Below are 26,988 nucleotides of genomic sequence, written 5' to 3' on the forward strand. Positions count from 1 at the left end.
TATTGTTTCTCACTATTCCCCTCTTCACATTCTCACCAGAACTTCCAGCGAATTCCAGACTGTCTCAATACCAGTCATACAATATTGCCTGAGACTGACCTTGTCACATTCATGAAAGAAAAGAACTCAAGATAACCCAGTGGGCCTATTTCTGTTTTCATCTGAGGCATGTCCGTCATGTGTTTGGATGGTTGGGGAAATGTAGGAACATGAGCTGCCTGTAGCCCAGTCATGATTCAGAAGCCATGAGAAAGCAAGGGAAACACGGTTGTGAGGGCACTGAAAACAGTTCCTTAGCTAATACTCAGAGAGCCAAGCCTTTCTGAGCCCTAAGACAGTCACAGATCACCTAACAAGCTCCATCCCTTGTATTTTCAACACTTTCTACCTCTCCACCATTCCTGACTTCTACTTTACAATTCCAAGGAATTACTTGGTGTTTATACATTTTGCTAGGTATGTGTCTGGAACATTTAGATATCTGAAATTACCATTACTTAACTTTTACATGTCTTTATTCGTTTTTATAAAGTTCTCTTCAGAGTGGAAAGCAGAAGTGGTAAATAAGTCATTGTTAGTTCATTCCATAGCGTTGTAGACCCTTTTTTCCTTTAAAAACAAAACAAAAGATAGAAATAATACAAAAATTTTTTTAAAAGTAGGAAATTAACACTAATTAATACAGTACATATTTTTATCTTAGAAGTAGTTGTTCAGGTTACAAGAAAAAAGCATGAAAAAGTGATCAAACAAACAATGAAAGCATGGCGGCTGCGGAGAGCGGCTGAAATGCCTGTTCTTCAGGCCCAGCGAGCGGGAGACTGACGCGATTCGTCGTGCACTGTCCTCCGACGGTTGGACTGTGACCTGGCGCACCTCGGCTGCCTGTTCGCCGCTGTCGTCTCGGACAGAGTCGCGTCGGGGTCGTGCTGCACCCCTCTGCGGGAGACCCCTGCTCCAGAGGAGGGGGCCGCAGGGCCGCGGCGGCGGCGGAAGCCTGGGCCCCAGAGGCCGGCGCCGGGCCCAAGCAGCAGGGGAGGCCGCGGCGGCTCCGCGACGGTCGCAGGCGAGCGTGGCGCCCCCGAGTGCGGCCCAGAGGCGGCGGCAGCAGTTGGTGAATAACCTAAAGCGATCTCCGCTGGGAAGCTCTCCTGCTCTTCAAAGCTCGTTTGCTGGAGAAGCTTGCGACTCAGCATCTCACTAACTGAAGGCGGAGTACATTTAACAATAAAACAGGGCTGCGGCTCCTCAGTCGGCGGCGGCTGCTGCTGCCTGTGGCCCGGGCGGCTGGGAGAAGCGGAGTGTTGGTGAGTGGCGCGGCCGAGGTGTAGTTTGACGCGGTGTGTTACCTGGGGGAGAGAATAAAACTCCAGCAAGATCCGGGCGGCCAACGAAAGCAGTGACAGAGGCGCTTGTACCACCGCCTGCGGGAACTTTCTCCCTGACTTGGGGGACCCGACTGGCTCCCCACTGGACCAGAGACCAGACCAGAAGGGTGAGAGTAACAGCTGCGACTGAGAGCTCCGCCCAGCCTGCGGGAACTTTCTCCCTGACTTGGGGGACCAGACCGGCTCCCCACCGAAGGGTAAGAGTAACAGCTGCGGCTGGGAGCCCCACCCAGCCTGTGGGAACTTCCGCCCTGACCGGGGGACCCAGGCCGGTTTCCCACAAGACCCGGGGACCAGCCCAGTTCAGAGACTATAGCAGCTGCGGCTGGGAGTTCCGCCCAGCCTGCGGGAACTTTCTCCCTGACTTGGGGGACCAGATGGGCTCCCTACCAGACCAGAGACTAGACCGGAAGGGTAAGAGTAACATCGGTGGCTCGGAGCTCCGCCCAGCCTGCGGGAACTTTCGCTGTGACCTGGGGACACAGGCCAGGTCTCTACCAGACCCAGGGACCAGGCCAGATCAGAGACTGTGGCAGCAGCGGCTGGGAGCTCTGCCCAGCCTGAGACACTCTTTCTGGTCTGAGGAGCAGGCCATAGTTCCCTGCTGGGTCAAGTGAGTGGGGCCATCGCAGGGTACCCCATCCCAGGCTGGTGGATCTCTCTCTCACACCTGGAACAACACTTGAAGCTTCCAAATACAGGAAAACGAAAGTCTAAAATGCAATCTCAAACATCCAGCCCATCCCAAGAAAGCCCAGGTGCCATGTGCATAGAAGAAAATACATGCCACATGACTGAAATACCTGAAATAATGGTAACCGAAATAAAGAAGCAAGTATGGGAAGCCCTGAAGGAATTCAAACTAGAAATATTCTCTCAGATGAAAGGAGAATTGATAAAAGAAATGAAGCAGATGCTAAACATAGCTAAAGAAGAGGCAGTTAAAAAATTAGAGGAATTAAACGGAAGGATAGAATCCCTGGATGAACAGTATAGGAAGCAAACAGAATACATAAAACAGATGCAAAGAGATATACAGGAAATAAAAAACTCCATTGAAAGTTGTAAAAACCGCCTCAATGAATGTGAAGATAGAATCTCAGACCTCGAAGACAAGATTGCAACAAGTGAACAGGAAAGAAAAGATCTTTTAAAAATAACAAGAAATCAGGAAATAACAATTCAACACCTACAGGACGACACAAAGAGAAACAACATAAGATTGATAAGGATAAATGAAAAAGAAGGGGACAACATAAAGGATGTCAAGAGTATATTTAGAGCAGTAATAGCTGAAAGTTTCCCAAACATGAGATTGGAAACTGATATCAAGATCAATGAAGCATATAGGTCTCCAAATAGTCACAACCAAAATAAATCTATACCCAGACATATAATAATGACCATCTCAAAAATTGAACAAAAGAATAGAATATTAAAGGCTGTCAGAGAGAAAAGACAGATCATGTATAAAGGAAAACCTATCAGAATTACAGCAGACTTCTCAGCACAAACAATAAAGTCAAGAAGAGCATGGACTGATGTATTTCAGATCCTAAAAGAAAATGATTTTCAACCTAGGCTGATGTACCCTGCAAAACTGTCCTTCAAATTTGATGGAGAAATACGATACTTCCATGACAAAGATCAGCTGAAAAACTTCATGATCACCAAGTCAACCCTGCAAAGAATACTGAAAGACAGCCTAGATACATTTAGGTAAAAAACCACTAAATAAAGCAGACAGTTGAACAGAGCAGAAAGATAAACATGCAACGCCAGAAAGATAATATGTCAACAATAAACCAATTTATAACAGTTCTTACTATTAATGTAAATGGTCTCAATACACCAATTAAAAGAATCAGACTGACAGAATGGATCAAGAAACAAAATCCAACCATGTGCTGTTTACAAGAAACCCACTTAACTCAAAAGGATATTCACAGACTCAAAGTCAAAGGATGAAAAACAACATTCCATGCAACAGGAACCCCAAAAAAAGGTGGGGCAGCTATTCTGTTTGCAGACAAAGTCAACTTCAAGCCAATAATGATTAGAAAGGATAAAGAAGGTCACTACATACTGGTTAGGGGAAAACTCCAAGAGGAAGATATAACTATCTTAAATATATATGCACCATACTCCAGAGCACCCAGTTATATAAAACAAGTACTAACAGAATGAAAAACCAAATCAGTAGTAATACAATTCTGCCAGGAGATCTTAACACACCACTGACACCAATGGACAGATGAACCAAAAAGAAAATCAACAAAGAAATAAAAGAACTGAACTGCACCTGTGAACAAATGGACTTAATAGATATATACAGAGTATTCCACCAAACAACAACAGAATACACATTCTTCTCAGCAGTACATGGGTCATTCTCTAAAATAGACCATATATTAATTCACAGAACATATTTAAATAAATGCAAAAGGGTTGAAATTATCGTTTGCATGTTATCGGACCATAGCGCCATGAAATTAGTAATCAACGATAAAAGATATTGCAAAAATCCCACAAACACATGGAAACTGAATAACACACTCTTGAGTAATCAGTGGGTAACAGAGGAAATTAAAAAAGAAATTAAGCAATACCTACAAACAAATGAAAATACAGATACAACTTACCGGAATCTATGGGATGCAATGAAAGCCGTCCTCAGAGGAAAATTTATTGCACTGAGATCCCACATCAGGAAAACAGAACGAATACAAATAAATAACCTGATGCTATACCTCAAACAGCTAGGAAAAAGAAGAGCAAGTCAAGCCCAAAGCCAAAAGAAGAGAGGAAATTATAAAAATCAGAGCAGAAATCAATGCAATAGAGACTAAGAAAACAATCCAAAGAATCAACGAATCAAAAAGTTGTTCTTTGAAAGAATAAATAAAATCAATAAGCCTCTACCCAACCTTATTAAATGAAGGGAAGAAAGAGCTCAAATCCATGCAATAAGAAATGAAAAAGGTGAAGTCACCACAGACTCAATAGAAATACAGAAGATCATCAACACCTATTTCGAAAACCTCTACTCTCAAAGGTTTGATAACACAGAAGAAATAGACAGATTCTTAGAAACATATGAAGTACCAAAGCTAGATCAAGAGGATGAAAAACTGCTGAATAACCCAATCTCTATCAATGAAATTGAACATGTAATTAATTCCTTACCCACAAAGAAGAGCCCAGGCCCAGACGGATTTACTGCAGAATTCTACAAGAACTACAAACAAGACCTAATACCCACACTCAAACTCTTCAATGAAATTGAAAGGGAAGCAATTCTTCCCAAGTCATTCCTGGAAGCAAATATTACTCTAGTACCAAAACCCGGGAAAGACCCAACCGAAAAAGAGTACTACAGACCAATCTCCCTAATGAACAGAGATGCAAAAATCCTCAATAAAATATTGGCAAACAGGATGCAGCAAATCATCAAGAAGATTATACGCCATGACCAAGTGGGATTCATCCCAGGCAGGCAGGGATGGTTCAACATATGTAAATCAATAAATGTAATCCATCATATCAATAAAGCCAAAAGTAAGAATCACATGATCATCTCCATAGATGCAGAAAAAGCCTTCGATAAGGGCCAACATTCTTTCATGATAAGAACTCTACAGAAAATTGGAATGGATGGTCTTTACCTCAATATAATAAAGGCTGTCTATGACAAACCAACAGCCAGTATCATACAAAATGGCCAAAAATTGAAAGCCTTTACTTTAAAATCAGGCACAAGACAAGGATGTCCTTTATCACCTCTCCTATTTAATATAGTACTGGAAGTACTAGCCAGAGCAATTAGACAAGAGAGAAAAATAAGAGGGGTAAAGATAGGAAAAGAAGAAGTTAAATTGTCATTATTTGCAGATGACATGTGATACTCTACATGGAAGACCCCCTAAACTCCATTGAAAGACTCTTAGATATAATAAATAAATTCAGTAATGTAGCTGGGTACAAAATCAACACTCAGAAATCAATAGCATTCTTATATACTAACAACAAAATCACAGAGAGAGAAATAAGAGAAGCCACACTCTTCACATAGCAACCAAAAAAATGAAATATTGAGGAATTACTCTTACAAACGAAGTGAAAGACCTATACAGGGAAAATTATAATACACTGAAGGAAGAAATTGAAGATGATCTCAGAAAATGGAAAGACATCCCTTACTCATGGATAGGAAGAATAAACATTGTGAAAATGGCCATTCTCCCAAAACTGTTATACAGATTCAATGCAATCCCAATAAAAAATACCATAAACATACCTTATAGATCTAGAGAAATCACTCCTAAATTTCATCTGGAACCAGAAGAGACCTAGAATAGCAAAGGCAATTCTAATCAGCAAAGACAAAGCAGGAGGCATCACAATCCCTGACTTGAAGTTATACTACAAAGCAACAGTAGTAAAATCAACATGGTATTGGAATCAAAACAGAGCCGAAGATCAATGGAATAGATTAGAAGATACAACCACAACTACAAACACACTCAACCACCTTATCTTCGATAAAGTAGCCAGGCAGGTTCACTGGAAGAACAACAGTCTTTTTAATAAATGGTGTTGGAAAAACTGGCTCTCCATGTGCCGAAAACTAAAACTCGACCCAAGCCTATCACCATGTACTAAATTAAAATCTAAATGGATTAAAGATCTGAATATTAAAACAAAAACACTAAATCTATTGGAAGACAAATTAGGTAGAAACCTTGAAGACGTAGGGGTAGGTAGAGAATTCATGAACAGGATTCAAACTGCACGGAAAATACTCCCCAGAATCAATAATTGGGACTACCTCTCATTAAAAAGATTTTGTAAGTCAAAAAAAAATCTCCAGCATATGAAAAGAAAACCCACAAACTGGGAAAAGATCTTAGTGAACTCCCCCTCAGACAAAGGACTTTTGTCTAAAATATATAAAGAATTAAAAAAAATCAGACCCCCAAAATTCAAAGACCCAATCCAAAAATGGGCATCTGAGATGAATACACACTTCTCAGAGGAAGAAATAAAAATGGCAGATAAATACATGAAAAAATGTATTTTTCATCATCATTGGTTATTAGGGAAATGCAAATTAAAGCCACACTGAGATACCATCTCACTCCTGGAAGAATGGCCAGGATCAAGAAAATCAACAACAACAAATGCTGGAGAGGCTGTGGGGAAAAAGGAACTCTCCTACACTGTTGGTGGGAATGTAGACTGGTACAACCTTTGTGGAGGTCAGTCTGGAGATTTCTCAAAAAGCTGGGATTGGAAGTCCCATTTGTTCCCGCTATTCCACTACTAGGCATCTTCACAGAAGAACTGAAAGCATCATACCAAAGTGATATATGCGCACCTATGTTTATAGCAGCACAATTTGTAATTGCTAGATCATGGAAACAACCCAAATGTCCATCAACCGAGGAATGGATAAAAAATCTGTGGTACTTCTATGTAATGGAGTACTACTCAGCTATAAAGAAGGATCACATTGAGGTATTTATCAATAAATGGGTGCAGCTTGAAACCATACTCATAAGTGAACTAAATCAAGCTCGCATCTGTGAACTCCAAATAGTTTCCCTAGTGTAGGAAATGAATCAAATATATAAAAGTATGTGATAACCATGTTTCCCGATTATATGGCCTTGAAGCCTTATAAAATTGTCACTCATGGGCTGGGGATTTAGCTCAGCGGCATAAGCACCTGCCTTGCAAGCAGGTGGTTATGAGTTCGATCCCTGGTACCGATAAAAAGTTAAAAAAAAAATTGTCACTCATTACTTGGAATGGCTTTATTCTGGGCTGTTTGATATGGCCGGTGATGCAATGAACAGCCACTTTGAAGAAAATAAGACATAATAACAGCTAGTGCTGATTTAATAACATCTTGTCTTAAAGCCATACCAAACTATGGTTCTCCTGTCTCCATTGATTTTATTATGTTGTAATTTGCTGGACTTTAACATATGTGGTAGTATAAACAAAAATTGTTATAGGCAAAGAGATAATATTGAAACCATTGATCATTTTTTTCTGTTAGCTGGTTCTAAATACTCTACAATGCTTTCATCCACTTGAATGGTGTTACACAGTCTTGATATATTTGATGCTATAGCATATGAAGTTATATTCAAATATTTCAAAGAAAAGACACTATGGTAACTACTATTAAGTCGGGTTATTTGGTGGTGAAGCACTAGGTTGCTGAAAGTGTTATGCTTTAACCTGTATTGTTATGTTGTTATGCCCCCTTTTATCTCATCCTCTCCCTTATTCATTAAAAAATCATTTAATTTTTAGAAAAAAATATATCAACCAATAAAAAATGCTCCTGATTCTGTAGGGAAAAAGAAACCCTTTACAACTGTTGGTTAGAAAGTAGATTAGTACAAACACTGTGGAAATCAGTGTGGAGATTCCTCAAAAAATTAGGATTAGAGGTCCCATTCAACCCAGGTATTCCCCTTCTGTGTATCTTCCCAGAAGGATTGAAAAACATCACACCACAGTGACATATGTGAAACCATAAGGTTCAAAATATACAATAGTCACTGTGAAATGGAAGGAAACTGTTCAATAAAAAGAAGAAAATAAGATAGGGGAAAAGAGAAAGGATAGAAGGGAAAAGAAAAAAATGCAAGTTAGTTATACCATTAGTGTCACTTAGTTCACTGAACAGGAAAGGTTGTGCTAATATTGATTGAAGTAATTTTTATGCCCATATTTTGTACTTGAGTGACTAAAGATTATGTTGTATAATTTATGAACATTTGTTACTTTTTCATTATTTTGTTGTGAAAATTTGTTTTACCTTTTCTTCTTAATATTAACAAATAAAGTAATAAATTTAAAAAAACAATGAAAGCACAAACTGTTCTTTTTGATGAACTTACGGAGATTAGTAGTACAGTTTATTTATTTATTTATTTATTCATTATCCTTTTGAGGCAGGGTCTCACTATGCAGTTCAGGCTGGCCTCGTGCTCAATTTGTAGCTCAGGCTGTTGTGAAACTTGCAACCATTTTCCTGTCTCAGCCTCCCAGGTGTTGGGATTGCAGGCATGCACACGTGGCTATAATTTCAAATTTAATGTTCTGATATCTCTCTGATATTTAATATAAAGGAAATATTTTTGAGTTTGGCATAGAGTTTGATCATAGCCATTGGGAAATTTGCAAATCCATCAAGAAGAAGGCATAACTGCCAGTATGTAACTAAGCTTTTTCTTTCTTTCTTTCTTTTCCTTTCTTTTAACTTTTTGAGACAGTGTCTCACTTCGTAGTACAGGTTGATCTTAAACTCACACTGATGTTTCTGCCTCAGCCTCCCAAGTACTTGGATTGCAGGCATGCACCACCACATCAGGTTTAGTGGTTCTTTCTTAAATTGACTTCACTTGCAACCTGACCTATACAGCTATCCATGGGTAATTCTTGATTCGGAGGGTGTCACTGCATGGAAGGGACTACAAAGTGCTCATAGTTATGGAGTTGTATATTTCAGGAAAGTTTTTGTCATCTAATGAGATTAGAATAGAACACGTGTGGCCTCAGAGCGAGATACGCCATGGACCAATAATCATGTAAGATTCTGCCACTGATTTTGCACAGCTTTAATGCTTATAACTAGAATTCCCTTGTTTAGAATACATAGGACATCATTATGGAACTTCAACTTAAGAAAAATAATTAAAGTCTCCAGGTTAAATTTGTTTGTTTGTTTGTTTATTTATTTATTTATTTATATTTTGAAAAGAATAAAACCAAGTAAGAAAAAAAATAGGGTCATTCAAAACAAAACCACAATACAAGGTGATCTACAATGGTTACCATGATGTCTCTTGTTATCTTCAATAGAATTGCCCATGTCATCAGGTACAATAAAATTGAACTTAATGCTACAGAACAAAATCAATAAAAACAAAACATTGAAGAAATTGTAGGACTACAAAAGAGGGTAATAATCAAACCAGAATGCATATCATAGTGAATCTTATTGTCTTCAGAATAGTTGCCTATACTCTCAGACTTAATACTATCAAATATAACAGATTCAAATAAAATCACTCAAGACAAGATAGCAACTGAACAAAACAGATTCAAATAATATCAGTAAAAACAAGACAGTGAAAGCAATACAGAATTTAGATTAAGTTAATAGAAAATAAAAAATGGTTACCATAGTATATTCTGTTATCTTTAAAATAGCTGTCTGGCCCTCAAATCTAGTACAAGTAGACAAACTAGAACAGAATATAACCAAACTAAACAGAGCGATGAAAACAATATGGATTCCAAATCATGATACAAGATTAACAGTGTCCTCTACCTTCCGTTTTTAGACAATACTTCTTCTTGCACTTTCCCAGGGTACACTGTATATTTTGTATCCCACTAACTCCTTTAGTTTTTAGATTAGGGAGGCAACCTGCTATTAACCTAAGTGATTCTGGGCCTTTTTACCCCTGAGCACGATCTCAAGTTATATCCATTTACCTACAAGAGCCTCAAGGTTTTCATTCTTTATAACTGAACAGTTCTCTATTGTATAATAGTGTCATGTCTTTCCAACCAATCTGCAGCTGATGGGTGAGCTACCCCTATTTTCTCATCTTTGACTTCTATTCTATAAGTCCTCTTTCAGATTAATTATATTTCTTATATAGGGCATCTTGATGGACCCTATCTGCCTGTGTTTCTTTTTATTAGTGTATCAAGACCACCCATGTTAGCAATTACAGCCAACCTTCTCTGCTTCATCTCTGCCATGCTATTTTTCTGCTGTTGGTTGTCTACTTTTCCCCTTCATTCCACTGTCTGTGCCATTCAGTGAGCCCCTCTGCCACTGTTCCTGAAACCATGGTCTTTTTTTCTTTCTCTCTAGAATATCCTTCAGTATTTTTGGTAGGGTTGGATTGGTGGTCACAAACTCCCCCAGTTCCTCTTTGTCATGGAAGCATCTTGTTTCTCCATTGATTTTGAAAGATAGTTTTGCAGGGTACATCAATCTTGGTTGGAGATTATTTTCTTTCAGGGCTTAGAATACCTCAATCCAAGCTCTTCTTGATTTGTTGGTTTGTGTGGAGAAGTCTGCTGTGATTTTGATGGGTTTTCCTTTATAGGTGATCTGTTTCTTTTCTCTGACAACTTTTAATATTCTGTTCTTGTGTTGAATTTCTGGGATCTTGATTATTATATGTCTGGGTGTAGATCTACTTTGGTATAGCTGACTAGAGTTCTGTATGCCTCATATATCTGAATATCATTTCCTTTTCCTATGCTTGGGAAGTTTTCTTTAATTATTTTAGAAATAGCCTTTATATTTCATTTGTGTTTACCCCTGCTTGTTCACTCACACTTTTTATTCTTAAGTTATAGATCCTCTTGTCATCTTCTAGACTTTGTATTGTTACTTTCTGGTTCTTTGTTATTTGTAAGAGATCTTTCCTTTTGTGATCACATGTTGCAAACCTGTCTTCAAGGTTTGATAGTCTATCTTTAGTTTCTTTCAAGCAGTTTTGCCAGCTTTCAATGGAGTTTTTAATTTTCTGGTAATCTCTTTGACTCTGTTTCATATATTCTAATTTTTAAAAATATTCTTCATTGAAGATTTCTCTCCTTTTTCTATGTTCCTCCATTCTTCCATCTGTGTCTTCTTGAGAGGTACTTCTTTTATTATTTTTTTATATCTTCCTTTACTTGTATTAGTATTTCTGTTTTAAGTTATTGTATACTGTCATGAAGACAATTCTTCATGTCAGATGCTGCTTCTTCAGAAATGCAGGTGTGCAACCCTCAATATCTTCTGTGTTTACCTCTCATGGGCCAATGCTGTTTAGATTGGAGGCTGGAGACTTCCTTTTGTTTCTTCCTCATGTCATGTTTCTGGTTTCTTCCAGACAAGTGGATAGTGGGAGTCCCCGACACTTCCTGTATTGGCTACGATTATTCTGAAGCATGCTGGCTAGGGATTGCTGCCCTCCCTAGTCTGCTGGTGGCCACTAAAGTACAAGCAGGGGCAGGGCAGGCTGGCCCCTGAGCTGCTCAACCACTGGAAGTCTTTACCATGTTAGTGTGTGCCACATGGACATGGCTGGTTAGGGATAGTTTCAGGGAGACCTTGTCCTTGGCTATTGGATCACACACAGGGGCACAATTCTTACCAGTCTTCTCTGAACTAGGAGTGCCTGACTGAATGTGCTGCAGTTCTGGTTGCAGTTTTATCCTGCCTGACTCTAAAATGTCACCTGACCAATTGCCCATTCCTGCAGGAGAACTGAGTTCCCTGCACTCACTGTGAGCCAGTGCAGTTCTCTGTTCTTCCATTACTCTCTGCGACCACATCCTCCTGCCAAGGCCCTTGGGCTCACCAAGCCCCAACTTCACCATGACCAAAGACACTGCGACATGTGTCTTCGCATTCCAGTGGTGTTTTGTACACAGTGGGACCAGCTCTGGTGAGAGCATGTCTGGCCACAGTCTCTCCATCCAGGTTTTTTTTTTTCCACTTTGGTTTCTTCCTGGGTCAAGAGGATCCATCTCCTTCCATCTGGTCTTCTCCAGGATGCTTTATTCCAGCATCTGAGCTGTTTCTCTCAGAGAGGCTCTTTACTTTCCTGCTTATTGTTCTGCCAATCTTCCCAGCTTCCTCCCTTCAGGTTAAATTTAAAAATATAAACTTTGTGATATTGTATGGTCACATGAGTTATCACACAAGTTTAACCCCAACACTATAGTTCTGTGCCTGCATGAGTTAATTATGAACTTTTCCATATGCTTGCTTGTCTCGCTAAATCTCTGTGACTCTATATTTTAAGCTATAAAATGGGCATCGTTGTGTTTTCTAGGATATAGGTTGGTATGAGGAGTAAGTCACTAAGGATTTGAAACTGTTTATAGATGTACCAGGTGTGTGTCAAGTGTTCCAGGAAGACAAGTTGCCAGTAAGATTTTGATATATGCTTGCTATTTTGACATACCACTCTTTTATTTATTTCCCTTTAAGGATATTGAATATTGGTGTCAGTCTACTTTGTTATTGATTTGGCTTAAGTAATTTCCACCTTGTTGTTAGATAAGATACTTTGGTTGGAAAAGCAGAGCTTCTAGAAGAGCTCTCTCCCTCAGCTTAATCTGAGGCTCAGAGCGGTTGTTAGTTGTACAAAGGAGAAAATCAATTTTGACAAGATACAGTTGACTTCACAGACAGAACTGGTGAAATATGAAGTGTGAAGAGTCACACTCAAAAATAATCATCAAGTTTAGGGAAAGCACAAGAGATGGTACATGGTCATCCCAGGAAGGTGGCTGAGGTGGGAAGGACTGGGTGAGTGATGTTGATAGGCTGATGAAGAGTGCTATTTAGTTTTTACTGTTGTCATAAAATACTTGAGAATATTAACTTGTAGGAAGAAAAATCTGTTTTGTCTCATGCTTTTTGAGGTTCCAGTCCATGGTCAACTGGACTCATTGGTTTTAGGTGTGTGTCAAAATAGAAACATGATAAGGGCAAATCATGGTGCAAATAAGCTGCTCACTTAGTGGCAGACAGAAAGCATAAAGAGAGAAAGAGAGAGCTAGAGAGAAAGAGAGAGAGAACAGAGAGGGAGAGAGAAAGACAGAGAGAGCAAAAGAGAGAACACAGAGAAAGAGAGAGCTAGAGAGAAAGAGAAAAAGAACAGAGGGAGAGCTAGAGAGAGAGAAAGACAGAGCTAGAAAGAGCTACAAAGAGCAAGCTAGAGAGAGCTAGAGACAGAGAGAGAGACACACAGAGAAAGAGAGAGAGAGAGACAGACAGACAGAGAAGATACAAGCACCAAGATCATACCTCTGTGACCCACTCCATGGAACCAGACTATACTTCCTAATCCTTCACGTCTTCCTAATAATAGCACTACATTATGAGTCCACCAATTAATTAATCCACTGAAGAAGTTATGGCCTTCATGATCTAATCATCTACCAAAGGCCCCGTGTGTTAACATGAGCACTTGGGGTGACATTTTAGATCTGAGCCAGAAAGTCAATAGAGGGGTCTATAACAATCAGATTTTAGTCACAGAAAACTTAAAGGCTTGCATAATGTTGTCCAAGTTCTTCATTCAAAATGGAATAGAGAATAGGAAATCTTGGCTGCTTGAGGCATTGTCTCTACTTCCTCTTCTTATATCACACTTATCCTTCCAGAGGTTTGGAATATGACTCACAAAGTTTGATTATTATTAAAAACCAGTGTTTTCATTTATAAAAAGAACACAAACTGGAAAAGCACTGTAGTTTGCATTTATTGTGTGCTTCTTTCTTTAAAACTAAGAGTTCAGGCTGAAGTCCCATGGACTCATGAAATGATGGAGAAGGTGTAATTCTCTAGCTTCAGAAAACAACTTGATATGGGTAGGGCTAAGCAACAAGAATTGCTCCTCACAGGTCAAGACTTCATCTTTTAACTTTCTTTTAATTCTTCTATCTAAAGTAAAATCTCTAAAGACTTCCAATCTAGGAAATCTCTCACACAGATGCTAGGTCCCTTTTGTATGAACTGACAAGAGATTTTCCAAGAGACATTTGCTCATTTTTTCACTGAGACTTTTATTTTGCGAAGTCTAAAGTTTTGAGTTCATTATATTTTCTAGATGTTAGTCCTCTGTCCAAGAAATAGATGGGAAAATTTTTTTCTGTGGGCCACTCTATAGGTTATCTCTTCACTCTGTTGGCTGTTTCCTTTGCTGTACAAAAGGTTTTTAATTTGATAAATTCACATTTGGTAATTCTCAGTATTAGTTCTTGTACCATTAGGATTCTGTTCCAAAAGTCCTTGCTTATGCCTATGAATATGCAAATAAGCTACTCACTTAGTGGCGGTCAGAAAGCACAAAGAGAGAAAGACAGAGAGAGCAAGAGAAAGAGAGAGAGAGAGAGAGAGAGAGAGAGAGAGAGAGAGAGAGAGAGCGCTAATGTGCAAATGTCTTTTATCATATAATTGGTATACATATGTGTCTGTGTGAGTGTTATTGGGGATTGAATCTAGGCTTTGCCCTGAATTACATCCCCAGCCCTTTATTCATATTTTGAGACAGGGTCTTGTTAAGTCACTAAATTGTTCAGGGTGGGCTTTAACATGGTATCCTCCTGCTGCAGCCTCCCAGAGTGTGAGCCAGTGTATAGGTCTGCCTTTGTACTTCTATATGAGATTGGTTTATAATTTCTTTTCCTTCTCTTCCTCCCTTTCTTCTTTCTTTCCTCTCTTCCTCTTTCCTTTCAACTATTTTTCAAAATTTATGTTCAGCTATGAGAGTGTCAGGTTTCAACTGTTGCTCTACTCAATAATATTTATAATAATGTAAGGAATTTTCTTCTTACTACATATTGTTAGAAGTTACCCTGTTGCTGTCTTCACAAGTGCCTCTGAGGTCAAGGCATGGCCAGTCTTAAGTCAGTCGCAGCACAGAATCCCCTGGTACTATGATTTCTTAGGAAAGGGCATTCAAAGCTAAGTGTGACATAATTTTCAGAGCAACTAGGATGGAAGTGTTAATTTTTCTGCTGTTCTTGGTGCTGTAAGAATATTTCTCCAATTTCTCAAAAAGCTGGGACTGGAAGCCCCATTTGACCCAGCTATTCCACTTCTAGGCATATTCCCAGAAGAACTGAAAGCATCATACATGATATATGTGATATATGTGCACCCATGTTTATAGCAGCACAATTTGTAATAGCCAGATCTTGGAAACAACCTACGTGTCCATCAACTGAGGAATGGATAAAAAAGTTGTGGTATTTCTATATAATGGAGTACTACTCAGCTGTAAAGAATGATTACATTGAGATATTTATAAATAAATGGACGCAGCTTGAGACCATACTCATAAGTGAAATAAATCAAACTCACATGTATAAATACCGAATAGTTTCCCTAGTGTAAGAAATGATAAGAATACATAAAAGTATGTGGCAATCATGATTCCCAATCATATTAGTTTGAATCCATATAATGTTATCACTCATTAATTGCAATGGTTTTAACCTGGGTTGTTCGATTTTAGTATTGGTGATAGTACAAATAGCTATTCTGAAGAAAACAACACATCATAAAAGCTAGTGCTGATTTAATATCATCTTGTTTTGAAGTCCCATCAAGCTGTTGTACACTTGTTTCCACTGATTTTAACATGTGATATCTTACTATATTTTACTATATGCGATAGTATAAACAAAATTTTTTATAGGCAAAGAGATAATATAGAAACCATTGTTCATTTTCTGTTAACTGCTTCTAAATACCCTGTAATTTCTTCATTCTCTTGAATAGCTTCAGACTGACTTGATATGCTTGATGCTATAGTATATGATGTTATACCCAAATAATTCAAGGAAGGAAGCACTATGGTGACTACTATTATGTTAGATTATCTGGGGGTGAAACACAATGATGCTTAAATTGTTCGGTTCTGACCTGTGTTGTCCTAATACAATGACCTCTTTTACCTCAATCCCACCCTTTTAAAAATTAATCTATTTTTTCTTATTTTTTTTCAATTAAGGGAAAACTAAATTAAAAAATAGCAGGATTAAAAAAAAAGAATATTTCTCCTTTTGCAGTGATCTTTTGCAACATAAAGGAGAGAGGAAAAATCCTACTTCTCTTGTCACTAGGTCTTGGCCAATCCCAGTGAATGCCTGTATAAACACACACACCCCACATACGTGTGTGCATGCACACATGCACTCAGAGACATACTACAGCTAGAGACTAAACTTACTAGTTTCTAGCTGTAGAGCAACAAGAATTTTTCTCTTCAGGCAATCGAGTAGTCCTTAAGATTTTGGGACTCTCTGATCTATCTGATTCCTTTTTACAGACAGGCTCTTAGGAGTATCCAGTTTAAGACCTACTTCTGGGAGTTTGTAACATTTAGCTTACAAGGTTTCCTTGATTTGCTGCATCAGGGGTTAAAAGAAAAATACCAACCACTTGCCAATTAATATCTCTGCCAATACTTGAACACATTCCTGCCTTTGTAGTCTAGCTCACCTTGTTAGCTAACAAGTTAGAGAACAGGGCTGATAACATGAAGAAAGACCACATCCTCTGGGGACTAGTTTGTGCAGATGCCTGGAAGGATCTTCCATTTTCACTAATCAGGACTCTTTGTTTTCAACTTCCATTTCTCCCATGACACATAATGTTAACTCAGAATATGCCAAACTTCACTTCTTCCCACCAACTGGCTGTTGACAGGTTTCCTCTGTTCTGTAGATGAAATAGTTCATCAGGCGGTGACTTCCATCTCTCATCAGCGAGCTGTTTAGCTCTCAACTTCTATTAGCTTTATCTCCAATCCCACGTGGATATTAACACATCTTCCCTAGCCAGTGAAGTCTATTTCTAGGTTTGGTACCTAATAAACCATTAGTTTCAATTGCGCTTACCACTCTGGCTTTTGCTTAACTTTTCATTTCTAGAATCTGGAAATGTCTCTCTTGTGTTTATAGCTACTTAAGACTTGTTCCTATCAGGGGTAGAAATTCAGCCCAGCAGTTTAAGGACTTGCCTGGTAAGTGTGAGGTTGTGAGTTCAATCCCTGGTACTAAAAGAAAGATTTTTTTATATTTGGATTGTATTGGTATAATGACCTATACCAAGACATTTTGTTATATGAACCAGGAATTCAATTATACTATATAGTCTGTGTCACTGTCCCTCTCCTGCACAAAACTAACACATTTATTTTTAAATTTTTCTTTCTGGCCTCTCTGCCTTCCAGCCTCAGGCTGGATCTGATGATGTCTAGACTCCCTCTAGTGCTGTCATCTTGGGCCTTTGCTGTATGTCCTCGTAGGTGTAGCCAGGGTAGCAGTCAGCATAGTCACTACCTTGCCGTTCTTCTGACAGGAAGCCTGTTTCATGTGCTGCTCTGGCTTGTCTGTCCCTTTTCCCTTGGCTGCATGAAAAGGCAGGCTGCTGGTCTCTTTGCATACAGATAACATTGGTCATTTCCAAAGGCTGTTCCTGCACTTCTGCCTATCTTTCTCTTGCTCACTCTCCATGATGGGCATGAGAAAACGCTGAGGTCTTGCAGGTTTCTGGGCAATTCTTAGGAAAAAACAACATAGGCTTGGGGTTCTGTGATCCCCCTTCACTGGCTCAGCCAAAGGAGATGCAAGATATCGTCTCTGGAGATCCACCAGACCTTTGCCTTCTTCTTCTCTCTTTCTAACCCATCTCCCAAATTTGGGGAAACTTCCTTTAGTTTCCCCATATTTAGTGTTTGATCAAAGCACAGCCCAATGAGCCTGAGTAGCAGATGGCCTGCCACGTTTTCTGCACCACAGAATCCAATCAGGCAAGTCTCTGGTGCCTGGGGTGGGGTTGGGACAGTCCATGGGTCCTAAGTGTTGTCTCTTTCCAAGCTTCTGTCTTCCTATAGAGACACCCTAAGTAACCACTGTACAGGGTACCCTAATCTGGTATTGTCACCTAGGGAAAATCTAAATATTTCTCTTTACCTGCTTTTAGCTGACCTACAAACACTGATTTTGGAGCTCACATCTCTCCACACATTATTAGTCTAGCAGTAGTTTTACTGTAGATAACATCTCTAGTATGTGGATTAAGATGCTAAGAGTTACCTGGTACTTTTTTCAGGAACATGAAGCCTGCTCCTCTTGACAGCAGGGACTGTTTACTGGGGCTTGCAGATTTCCAGAGTGACTGAACAACAGCAGCAACAACAAAAAGCTCTTGCTTCTTCGTTTCACGTTATTCTGGCTCCTTTGCTGCCTTAACCTTTGGATCAGATTCTACTCAACCGTACGTGTGGACATGCTGAACATTTGAAAAATGTTTGTCCAAAACTATACCTCAGGGAAACTTGCCACAGACTTGCTTAGCCTCACTCCTCTCCCTTCAAGGCCAGAGATGCCTACCAGCCACCACAACCCGAATCAAACCTCAGAGGGAGAAAAAGAGGCGGGACTCCAGGTTTTGAAGATCTCTGCCTGTTCCAAGAAAAGACATGAGCATTCTTCCCTCTTTATTAGTCTACCTTTGCCCTTCCTCATCCCTCAGCTCCGTGGAGTGGAACAACTGATTTGTGAGGAAAGCATCCTCTCCTCGTATCTGTGACCACTGAATAAAGTCTTCCTCCCACACCTGTGGTGCAGACATTGGTTTTCTGTGGGACGAGCTTCCAGATCACAGTTTGAGAATGATAGCAGGGGTGATACTTGTAGGAAGGAGAAGCTGTGGTTGGAAGTAGATATAAATAACCTCTATTTGGCTAGAATCAAGGCGAATCAGCACAGTGATTGGCCAAGGCTCCAAAATGAAAACATTTTTCATTATGGACAATAGGACAATGAAAACATTTCTCATATTTTGGGCCCCAGGTGTATGCCTACCAATAAACATTTCAAGTGTCAAAACACAAACCTTCCTGAGAAAAGTTCACCCTGCTGGTTGCTCTTTGCAACAAACGATGTGGTCACGGGTGGCAATGGTAGATTCACCCCACTCCCTACCAGAAAAAGCATCCTCTCCAGGCTCTAGTGAAGTTCTTTCTCTTGGTCTGATTTTTCATTTCTGTAGGTGTTAAAGAGCTGTGGAAAAGAAAACCTGGTTGGCAACAAGCTGAGCAAGGCTGACAGTCACCTGGTTGAACTTATCTACCATGCGGAAGAACTGGACTCCGGCACCACAGCTGACATCCCTCTGCAGCACATTATCTATCTGATGACCTCGAGAGACAGTCCCACATTTCCAATCAGGGAATCTAATATTCAGACCCTTGGGCTGGTGTTTTTCTGACTTCCAGCCCTCATCCAGTCTTCACTCTACCTCCCCTTGGCCTCCAAAATGGTTGTTTAGGGCCTGGCTTGAGGCAAGAAAGTAATCTTGTTATGCAAGGAAGTTGGATGCAAAGGCCACCTCAAAAAGAATGCTTTGCATTGTTTAATGAGACAAACCCAGGACCTATCTGCCTCTCCCAGTGCTCTATTCCATGATGGGGTCTGACCCTGGTTTTTCTGGGGTTCCCTTTACTCAAATCTAAGGAGCTGTGCTTTCATCTTATTTTCTTTCCTCAACTCGGGTACAACTCGGGTTCCCGCCAGCAGACACTGCATTTCCCTTCCCATAGTTCCCTTCCACACACACGGTCTCCACAGTCCCAATTCCCATCTTTATTCTAAGAGTGACATTTGGCTATCAGGAGACAGCTGCAGGCAGACGCAGGCATTCTTCAGCACCAGGCAGGTGGCCGAGCACACTAAGGGTGGCAGAAGACAGAGGCACATGTACTATTATTTTAAGACAAAAGATTTTAAAGTATGAGTCAGCTTTGTTTTCTAACCTAAAACTTCAGTATCCTGGTTTCATTGCAATACTGGCACTTTGTGATAAACGAGTTTTGGGTGCAGTTTGGCCACTCAGTCCCTAAAGGTTTTGCCAGCACTGCTCCAATTTCTTTTTAGCTCCTGCATATTGTACAATATTTGTCTTGGCTCGTGATTTTTTACTTAGCATAAGTTCAGGTAGTTTTCCTCTTGAAGTGCTCTTTATTTTCAAAGAGGATCTTAACTAATGCAAACACCACACTAACAATGGTGGAAGCTTATTTCCTTATTTTGCATGACTTTCTCCAAGTCTGAAACTAGGTCTCCAATCCAGGTAAATTGTTCTCTCCCGCCCCCTCCTCTCTCCTTCTGTCTTGCTCTCCTCCTCCCCCCCCCCCCCCCGCCTTTTCCCCTATTCCTCTCTGTCTCCCTCTCTCCTTGCCTCCCTCTCTTTTTTCACTTTTTCTTTTCTCCTTGGTAGTGCGGAGGAAGGAACCCACGGCCTTCACACTGAGCTATATTCCCTGCCTTTTTTATCTTTTATTTTGAGGTATGGTTTAGATAAATCATAAAATTGCCCTGACTGAACTCGGCCTTGTCATTATCCTGTTACATGCCTCAGACCCAATAATTCTAATTCTAATTGTTTCCCATTTAGCGTAGAGGATTGCACAACCAATTCTATGCACTGTTGCCCAACTCTGGCCATGTGTGTGTTTCTTTTGTTTTTTGTTTTTTTTTTTTTTTCATGTTTGCATTTCTGAGCACTGTACCAAAATTTCTAAATCACCCCTTTAATAGTGCAATTGTTTATAATGGTCTGAGCAGTACGGATTATGGGAGGCTTTTCCCCCTATGCTACAGTTTCCCATGGGAGTTTTATTACATAACAGATCCAGTCAATAAGGTGGATGAGGGCACTCTGCAATGTTTTATTTAACAGAAAGATGAAACGGTTTGCCCCTTCTCAGGCTTCCTGTGAACATCATTTTTAAAATGCTCTAATAAGCTCTTAGACTATTCAGAGTTCATCACAGTTGGTCCTGGGTACAAATCTGTCACACAATTCCATCAAGGTCAAAAAACAGAATCAATATCTCATTAACATTGTAACTTGATTATACTTTTATTTCCACAAGAGGAGAACTGGGTTTTATTCAGAATTCTGAACCTTGGTCTCAGGATCATATCCATAGACTCAAAGTAATCCAAAGTAACTCCACGAAATTGACTGATAAATAGTCAAAACACAGAACACATTTCACACTCACTTGCCTCATACTGAAATTGATTGTAAAAAATGTTTTGAAATAGTTGAAATTTGCCACACACTTAAAAAGGTTTGATGCACTGCTTCTCACACTGAAGATCCCTGCGTTTCTGTTGGATGGCACTTACCAGCAACATGCACATGCTTTTGTGATTGTGTGCCACATAAATGCTAATTATATGATAAAATGCCTGTGGACATAGCAAGTTACAATTCATCCCTTTTAATTATGTACAAAATTAAATAGTTTCTATACTTTTTCTTAGAATTAACAAATACAGCCATGATGGCTCATGCCTAAAATCCTAATACTCAGGAGTTTGAGGCAGGAGAAATGCTGTGATTTTAAGGCCAACCAGAGATACACAGAGAGCCTGTCTCAAAAATATTAAATATGAGTGGACTGCAGCCCTTCCAGGGGGAGAACCAGCAGTGTCTCCTGGATCTGCGCCATGTTGGAACCTAGGACCCTGGGAACCAAGCAAGCACCTCCCCTCCCTGGTAAGGGGAGGCAGTGGGGCAGACTGCAGCCCTTCCAGGGGGAGAACCAGCAGTCTCCTGAGATCCGTGCCATGTTGGAACTAAGGACACTGTGAAACAATGACCATCCTGCCTCCCTGCTAAGCAATAGTGAACCTACTGCTAAATGGCCTAGAGTCAAACATCCCACTTCCCCTATCCTCCTTCTCCTCCCGCACCCCCCTCCCCCCGGCCCTGCCCATTAGCAAATGGGAACCAGAAATCTGAGCATCTCTTGGGAGGTTGACCATAGCAAATCAGGGGAACTTCCTTCTACCATTTCTTTGAAGGCAAACAAAAGAACTGTTTTGTTCTTTTCTGATTAAATGGTACTGCTCTATTCAATATTCTGTTTTGATAAGTTCTATAGTGTTCTATCTTTCATCTCATTTTGATATACGTGATTGAAAGAACAACTATTATAAAGATAACAAAATATACTGTGATACCTATTACTGTTATCCTGGTAGCCTGCTGTGAAGTTCTGTACCAATTTCACTGTATGATCTTAGTTGGCTTTATTCTGACTTGTTCTGTTGTATACTTTCAAAATAAAATTTAAAAAAATAACCATAAAAAATTAAATATAAAACAGTAGATTATCATCAACCCTCAAGCCACAGACAAGTACTAGTCCACAGCCTGTTAGAAAAAGGATGCACAGAAATACAGCAATTATGGGGGATTTTCTTCTGAAGGTGGTAGCCATTATTAATTCCCTATTATCTTGTTTTAAAGTTTGTATGACTTTCATTATTTTGTTTGGCTTGATTTTATTGTTTTGCTTTGTTTGATTTTATTATATCTGATGGCATGGGCAGCTATTTTGATAATACCAAGATATATTATAACATTGTTGATTTCCTATTATCTTGCTTGGAAGTCTTATATTGCTTTCATTGTTTTTATTCTGTTCTGTTTTGTTTGATTTTAGTATGTGATGGCATGAGCAGCTATTTTGAAGATGCATTATGGTAGTCATTGTTGATTTCCTATTACCTTGTTTTGAAGTCCTGTATCACTTTCATTGTTTGTCTTGATTTGCTTTATTGTTTTGTTTGGTTTTATTCTCTTTAAAATAAAAAGATGGTGATAATAAAAAAAGAAAGTACATATTCTTAACTCACATCTGTTTGTGGATCTCAGAGAGGAGATGGATACTGAGCATGCATGTCTCTTCCTGTACACAGAAGTGAGAAGATGAAAAGAGATAACTGGCCAGAATTTGCCTGGGCAGAGCAATGCCAGAGATCTCTTGTAGAAAAATAGTTATCACTTGCAGGACATTTCAGTGACACAGAATAAGTTGCAAAACTTGCTTACTCGTGTGACACATTCAACCTGCTCAACACACTCCGTCTCACTTTAAGGAAGAATGACAACTGTGTCTAACTGGCAAATTGGAATTATGAGGGCAGTGAGTGAACAACGGAACTTCAGGCATTTCAAAATTAGCAAAGATTTTTGAGACTAAACCAGAGTTTTCTTTCTCCAAGCTGGTGCATGATCACCCAAATTAGCTTTCAAAAGAGTTTGAGCATTACTTCATAGCCATAAATGACCTCCAAACCAAGAAGGAATGGATCCACAATTTGTGAATAAGCCAGGTGAATCAACACTGTCCATGCTAGAAGAGGCAGTGGAGAAGCCGTGACTAGAAACCAGGGAGTCACACCACGAACCACACCATGTGTGAAACACACCAGTTGTGTTCTCTGACTTCAGGTTACTGGTTTGTGGACAGGATATTAGCCAGAGTGGCTGTAGAGGGGAGACTCACTCCCAGGTACTGACTGTGGAAGAGGTTCACTGGCATGACCAGAGCATTGTCCAGTCTCTCTGTGTCTCATTTTCTGTCAATCCAGCAAAGCTTAAGGAAACCTCTGTCCTAGTCTTGATTAGGTTATGACCTTTGGCTAACTCAGGTGCCCTTTGTATGACTGTTGGCTCCACTCAGAAGTCCCATAACCTTTGTCCTAGTCTTGATTTAGCCTTTGGAAATTTCATACTATAAGAAAGAGTCATCACAAAGTATGGTGTAATGTAAAAATCCATTTCCTTTTGTAACTTGATGCCTAGTCAGTGACTAGGGAAGCTCACGGTAAAGATTTGATCCTGGCTCTGTGTCCCTAACAAACACCTTACACATTTGTTTTAGCCTTACCTCCCTTTCCTTCTGTTGATTTACTGCTCCTACATTTCTGATAAATTACAATATATAGAATCTCTAGTTACACGACAGGTGAGTTGTAAACATATTTTCAAAGGATTTTATAAAGGTTAGCTTTGAGTTCCACATTTTAAAATGTGGATATTTAAAAATTTTTGCTAAAAATGTGGATATTTAAAAAATTTTGCTGTCTAAAATTAAAATAATATAAATTTCTAGAAACATATCTGTCATTAAAGCTTCAAATTTAACAACTGATAAAGCCTGGACAGGGACATCACCAGTTCAAAGGAGCCCACCTGCCATCTAATAGAAATTAGGTTTCATTTTACTTAGGTCACAGAGCACCAGGCGGCAGGCCACACAGGACACACCAGCAGATCATGAGCAGGCCCCTGAGGACATGCCAGCAGGTTACAGAGGACACATCAGCAAGTCACAAGTCTATTGTTTCCCTACCTGCCCCCTCAAAAGCCCACCCAAAAATGCTACTCAAAAAGGCTGTTAGCCTGTAAGAGACCTTCTCTGTTCTGATCGAACAAAGAACACTCTCTCAGGTTTAGCAAAAAACTTGCTTAGACTGCTGAGTTTGTGTTCCTTCTTCCCTTCTCAACAACAATAAAACTTTTCAAGAATAATCTTAAGACATCAACCAATAACAAATGCTGACGGGGCTGTGGGAGAAAAGGAACCCTTCTCCACTGTTGGTGGGAGTGTAAATTCATGCAGCCAATCTGGAAATCAGTATGGAGAGTCCTCAAAAAAAAAAAATGAAAGTAGAGGTTCTATTTGATCCAGCTATTTCCCTTCTTAATGTACTCTTGAAAGAGTTAAAAGTGTTTTATCACAGCAATATATGCACACCCATGTTTATAGCAACACAATTTGTAACAGCTAAATCTTGGAAATAGGCTAGATGAGCATCAACAGGTGAATGGACACAGAAGTGCAGGGTACTACTCTGCCCTAAAGAAGGATAAACCTGAGATATTTTTAGGTAAGTGAAAGCACCTTGAGACCATACTTCTGAGTGAAGTACGTCAGATACACATTTTAATATAGCATGCTTCTCATGTAAGAGAAGTCAAAGTAAGGTCCAAATAAGGACCAAAATAGATGATAGATATTGAGAAGTCAGAAGAAAATGTTCAAATGGAAAGGAGAGCAAGGGAGAAGGGAGGAGGAAAGGAAAGGAAAAGGAAAAAAAAGAACAGAAGGAAAAAGTTGGAACAAAGCTTTTGTAAATTAGGAAGGGAAGGGTGGGAGGGGGAGGGGAAAAAAGCAGAGAAATCAAGATATATTAAATACAGGTAGAAATTCCCTATGCTGAATGTGATCTTCTAGCAAAAATGTACAAACAAAATTAATTAAAAATAATAAATTTACAATAAAACATTTTAGAAAGAAGCTGCCTTCTATAGTAAGTACAAGTCAGAGGAATTTAATCTAGTCCACATCTTTTGGTTAAACTGAACCCCAAGAGAGAGGGGACAGGATCCAACTCATACAGGTAGGCCGAAGGAAACCAGTTCTCTTCACTTCTACAACACTTTCTGCTAAATCAGGATCGTCGTTATGTGTTAGGTACGCCCTAATCGTCTCCCGTCTCGAATACCATGCAGGTGTAAGAGATCACGGCAAGAGTTCCATGTGGGCTATGGCTGAGCTGCCAGCAGCATCAACACAGCTCCCTGAAGTCCTGTCACGGCCTGAGTGCAAACTCAGTGTCCCCTCGGGCTTCCCTCGCTATCCAAAGGACTCCCAGAAAGGTAGAGAAACTTTTTATCACTTATTCTTTCACTCATCATCACTTAAGAATCTGCTAACTTCTTTATGCCAAGACTTGTTATAGAAAAGTAAAAATGCCCTCAAGAAGTATGAGAGTCCGGGAGACAAATACATAGACAGGTACTTCTAATATAACATGGTAAATTAACAAAATACTGAGAGCACACGAGGGTCACAGCACAAGACTGGCACAGGGAACGGTAACAGGTTTCCAACATCTCTTAGGTCTTAAAGAGTTTGCCTGGAATGTTGTAGAAACCTGATGAAAGTGCTTTCCTCTCAATATAATAGGGGAGAACACTTCCGGTAATACCACTGCAAACAAACACTGTTTACTAATAACCATAACCGCTGCTGAAGCTTACTATATGTCATGCATTTTATCAAGAATCAAATGGCTATCACTTCATTTATTTTGTCCTTTCTCGAGGTACACAGAAAATGAGGCTTAGAGGTTAAATAGCTTCCACATTGTTAGTAGGTACCGGGGCTGGTACTCAAATGTCTGTCAGATATCAGGACTTCATCCTACAACACTTCGATGTAGTAGTGGATTTATCTATAATCTTTAAAAAGTATGCTTTTTAAACATGAGTTGTGATAAGTCTGTAGGCTCAATTTTCCACTTCATATTACATAATAAACATGTTTTCTATTGTTATTGAGTCTGCCTCATTGTTACGTGTTTTTTTGGAAATGTGTATCATTACATAACATTCCACTTACTGTACTTGTTTTCAAAGGTAAAAATCACAAACTTAAATGTCAAACACTTGAAATATGTCTACATAAATGTGAATATAGCTAATGTATGGAATTTTATGCAGTTATTTAGTTAGGTTTTCAAGGATTACATAACAGAAGCATGGCATATGAAAAATAAGAACCTTTCCTAACTGCCTACCAGGATGCTTTGGAATGTTTGCTTTTGTAAACAATATTGCAACAAACAGCATCTTTAAAGGTATATTCTTTCCATATCTAACATCACTAAGATACAATTTATAGCCTATATTTTTGTACTTCTTGAGAAATATTACAACGTGCTTTTTAGAGGGTAGTAGTATCAGTTTGTATTGTTATACAGTGTATGATAATTATATTTACATCACCACCATCCGCAGCAGTGTGGATATAGATTTTATGCATTTTGCTCAGGTGTAAGAGTATGCTTCATCTGTATTTACTGTATTTTGCTATCTCATGGATCATGGAATTTAAGCATAGCCACATCTCCAAATTAACAAATTTCTGCAGCCTGGAAGCCAGAGGATGCCTCAGGTGGATAGAAAATCCGTTGGGAATGTGAAGAATGTGTTTCCATTTGAACATGCTGTGTTTCTCAAAACTACAAGCACCATAATAACTGAATATTAACAGATAAAAGGCCTAAGGAACTCAGTAAATACTTCATACTATATTTGTAGTAAGGCCCAGAAAAATACCCAAAGCCAAGTTAACAAAATAATGAAGAAAATAAGTGCATGAAGAGATAA

The 26,988-nt window shown here is 39.4% G+C and overlaps 1 protein-coding gene across 2 annotated transcripts in view; it reads left to right on the top strand.

The window, feature by feature from the left end:
* The window catches only part of LOC100713029 (glutathione S-transferase A), a 51,694-nt gene extending 33,137 nt beyond the window's left edge, over positions 1-18,557 (top strand). For both annotated transcript variants that reach the window (XM_063233108.1, XM_063233110.1), the window contains one exon: positions 18,058-18,557. In XM_063233108.1, coding sequence (XP_063089178.1) covers positions 18,058-18,081 — 24 coding nt within the window. In that variant the 3' untranslated portion in view covers positions 18,082-18,557. The remainder of the gene's footprint in view (positions 1-18,057) is intronic.
* The last annotated feature ends 8,431 nt before the right edge of the window (positions 18,558-26,988 follow it).

The sequence above is a fragment of the Cavia porcellus genome, unplaced genomic scaffold (genome assembly GCF_034190915.1).
Source record: "Cavia porcellus strain 051 isolate PalLab524CR breed Dunkin Hartley unplaced genomic scaffold, mCavPor4.1 scaffold_22, whole genome shotgun sequence".
Taxonomy (NCBI): Eukaryota; Metazoa; Chordata; class Mammalia; order Rodentia; family Caviidae; genus Cavia; species Cavia porcellus.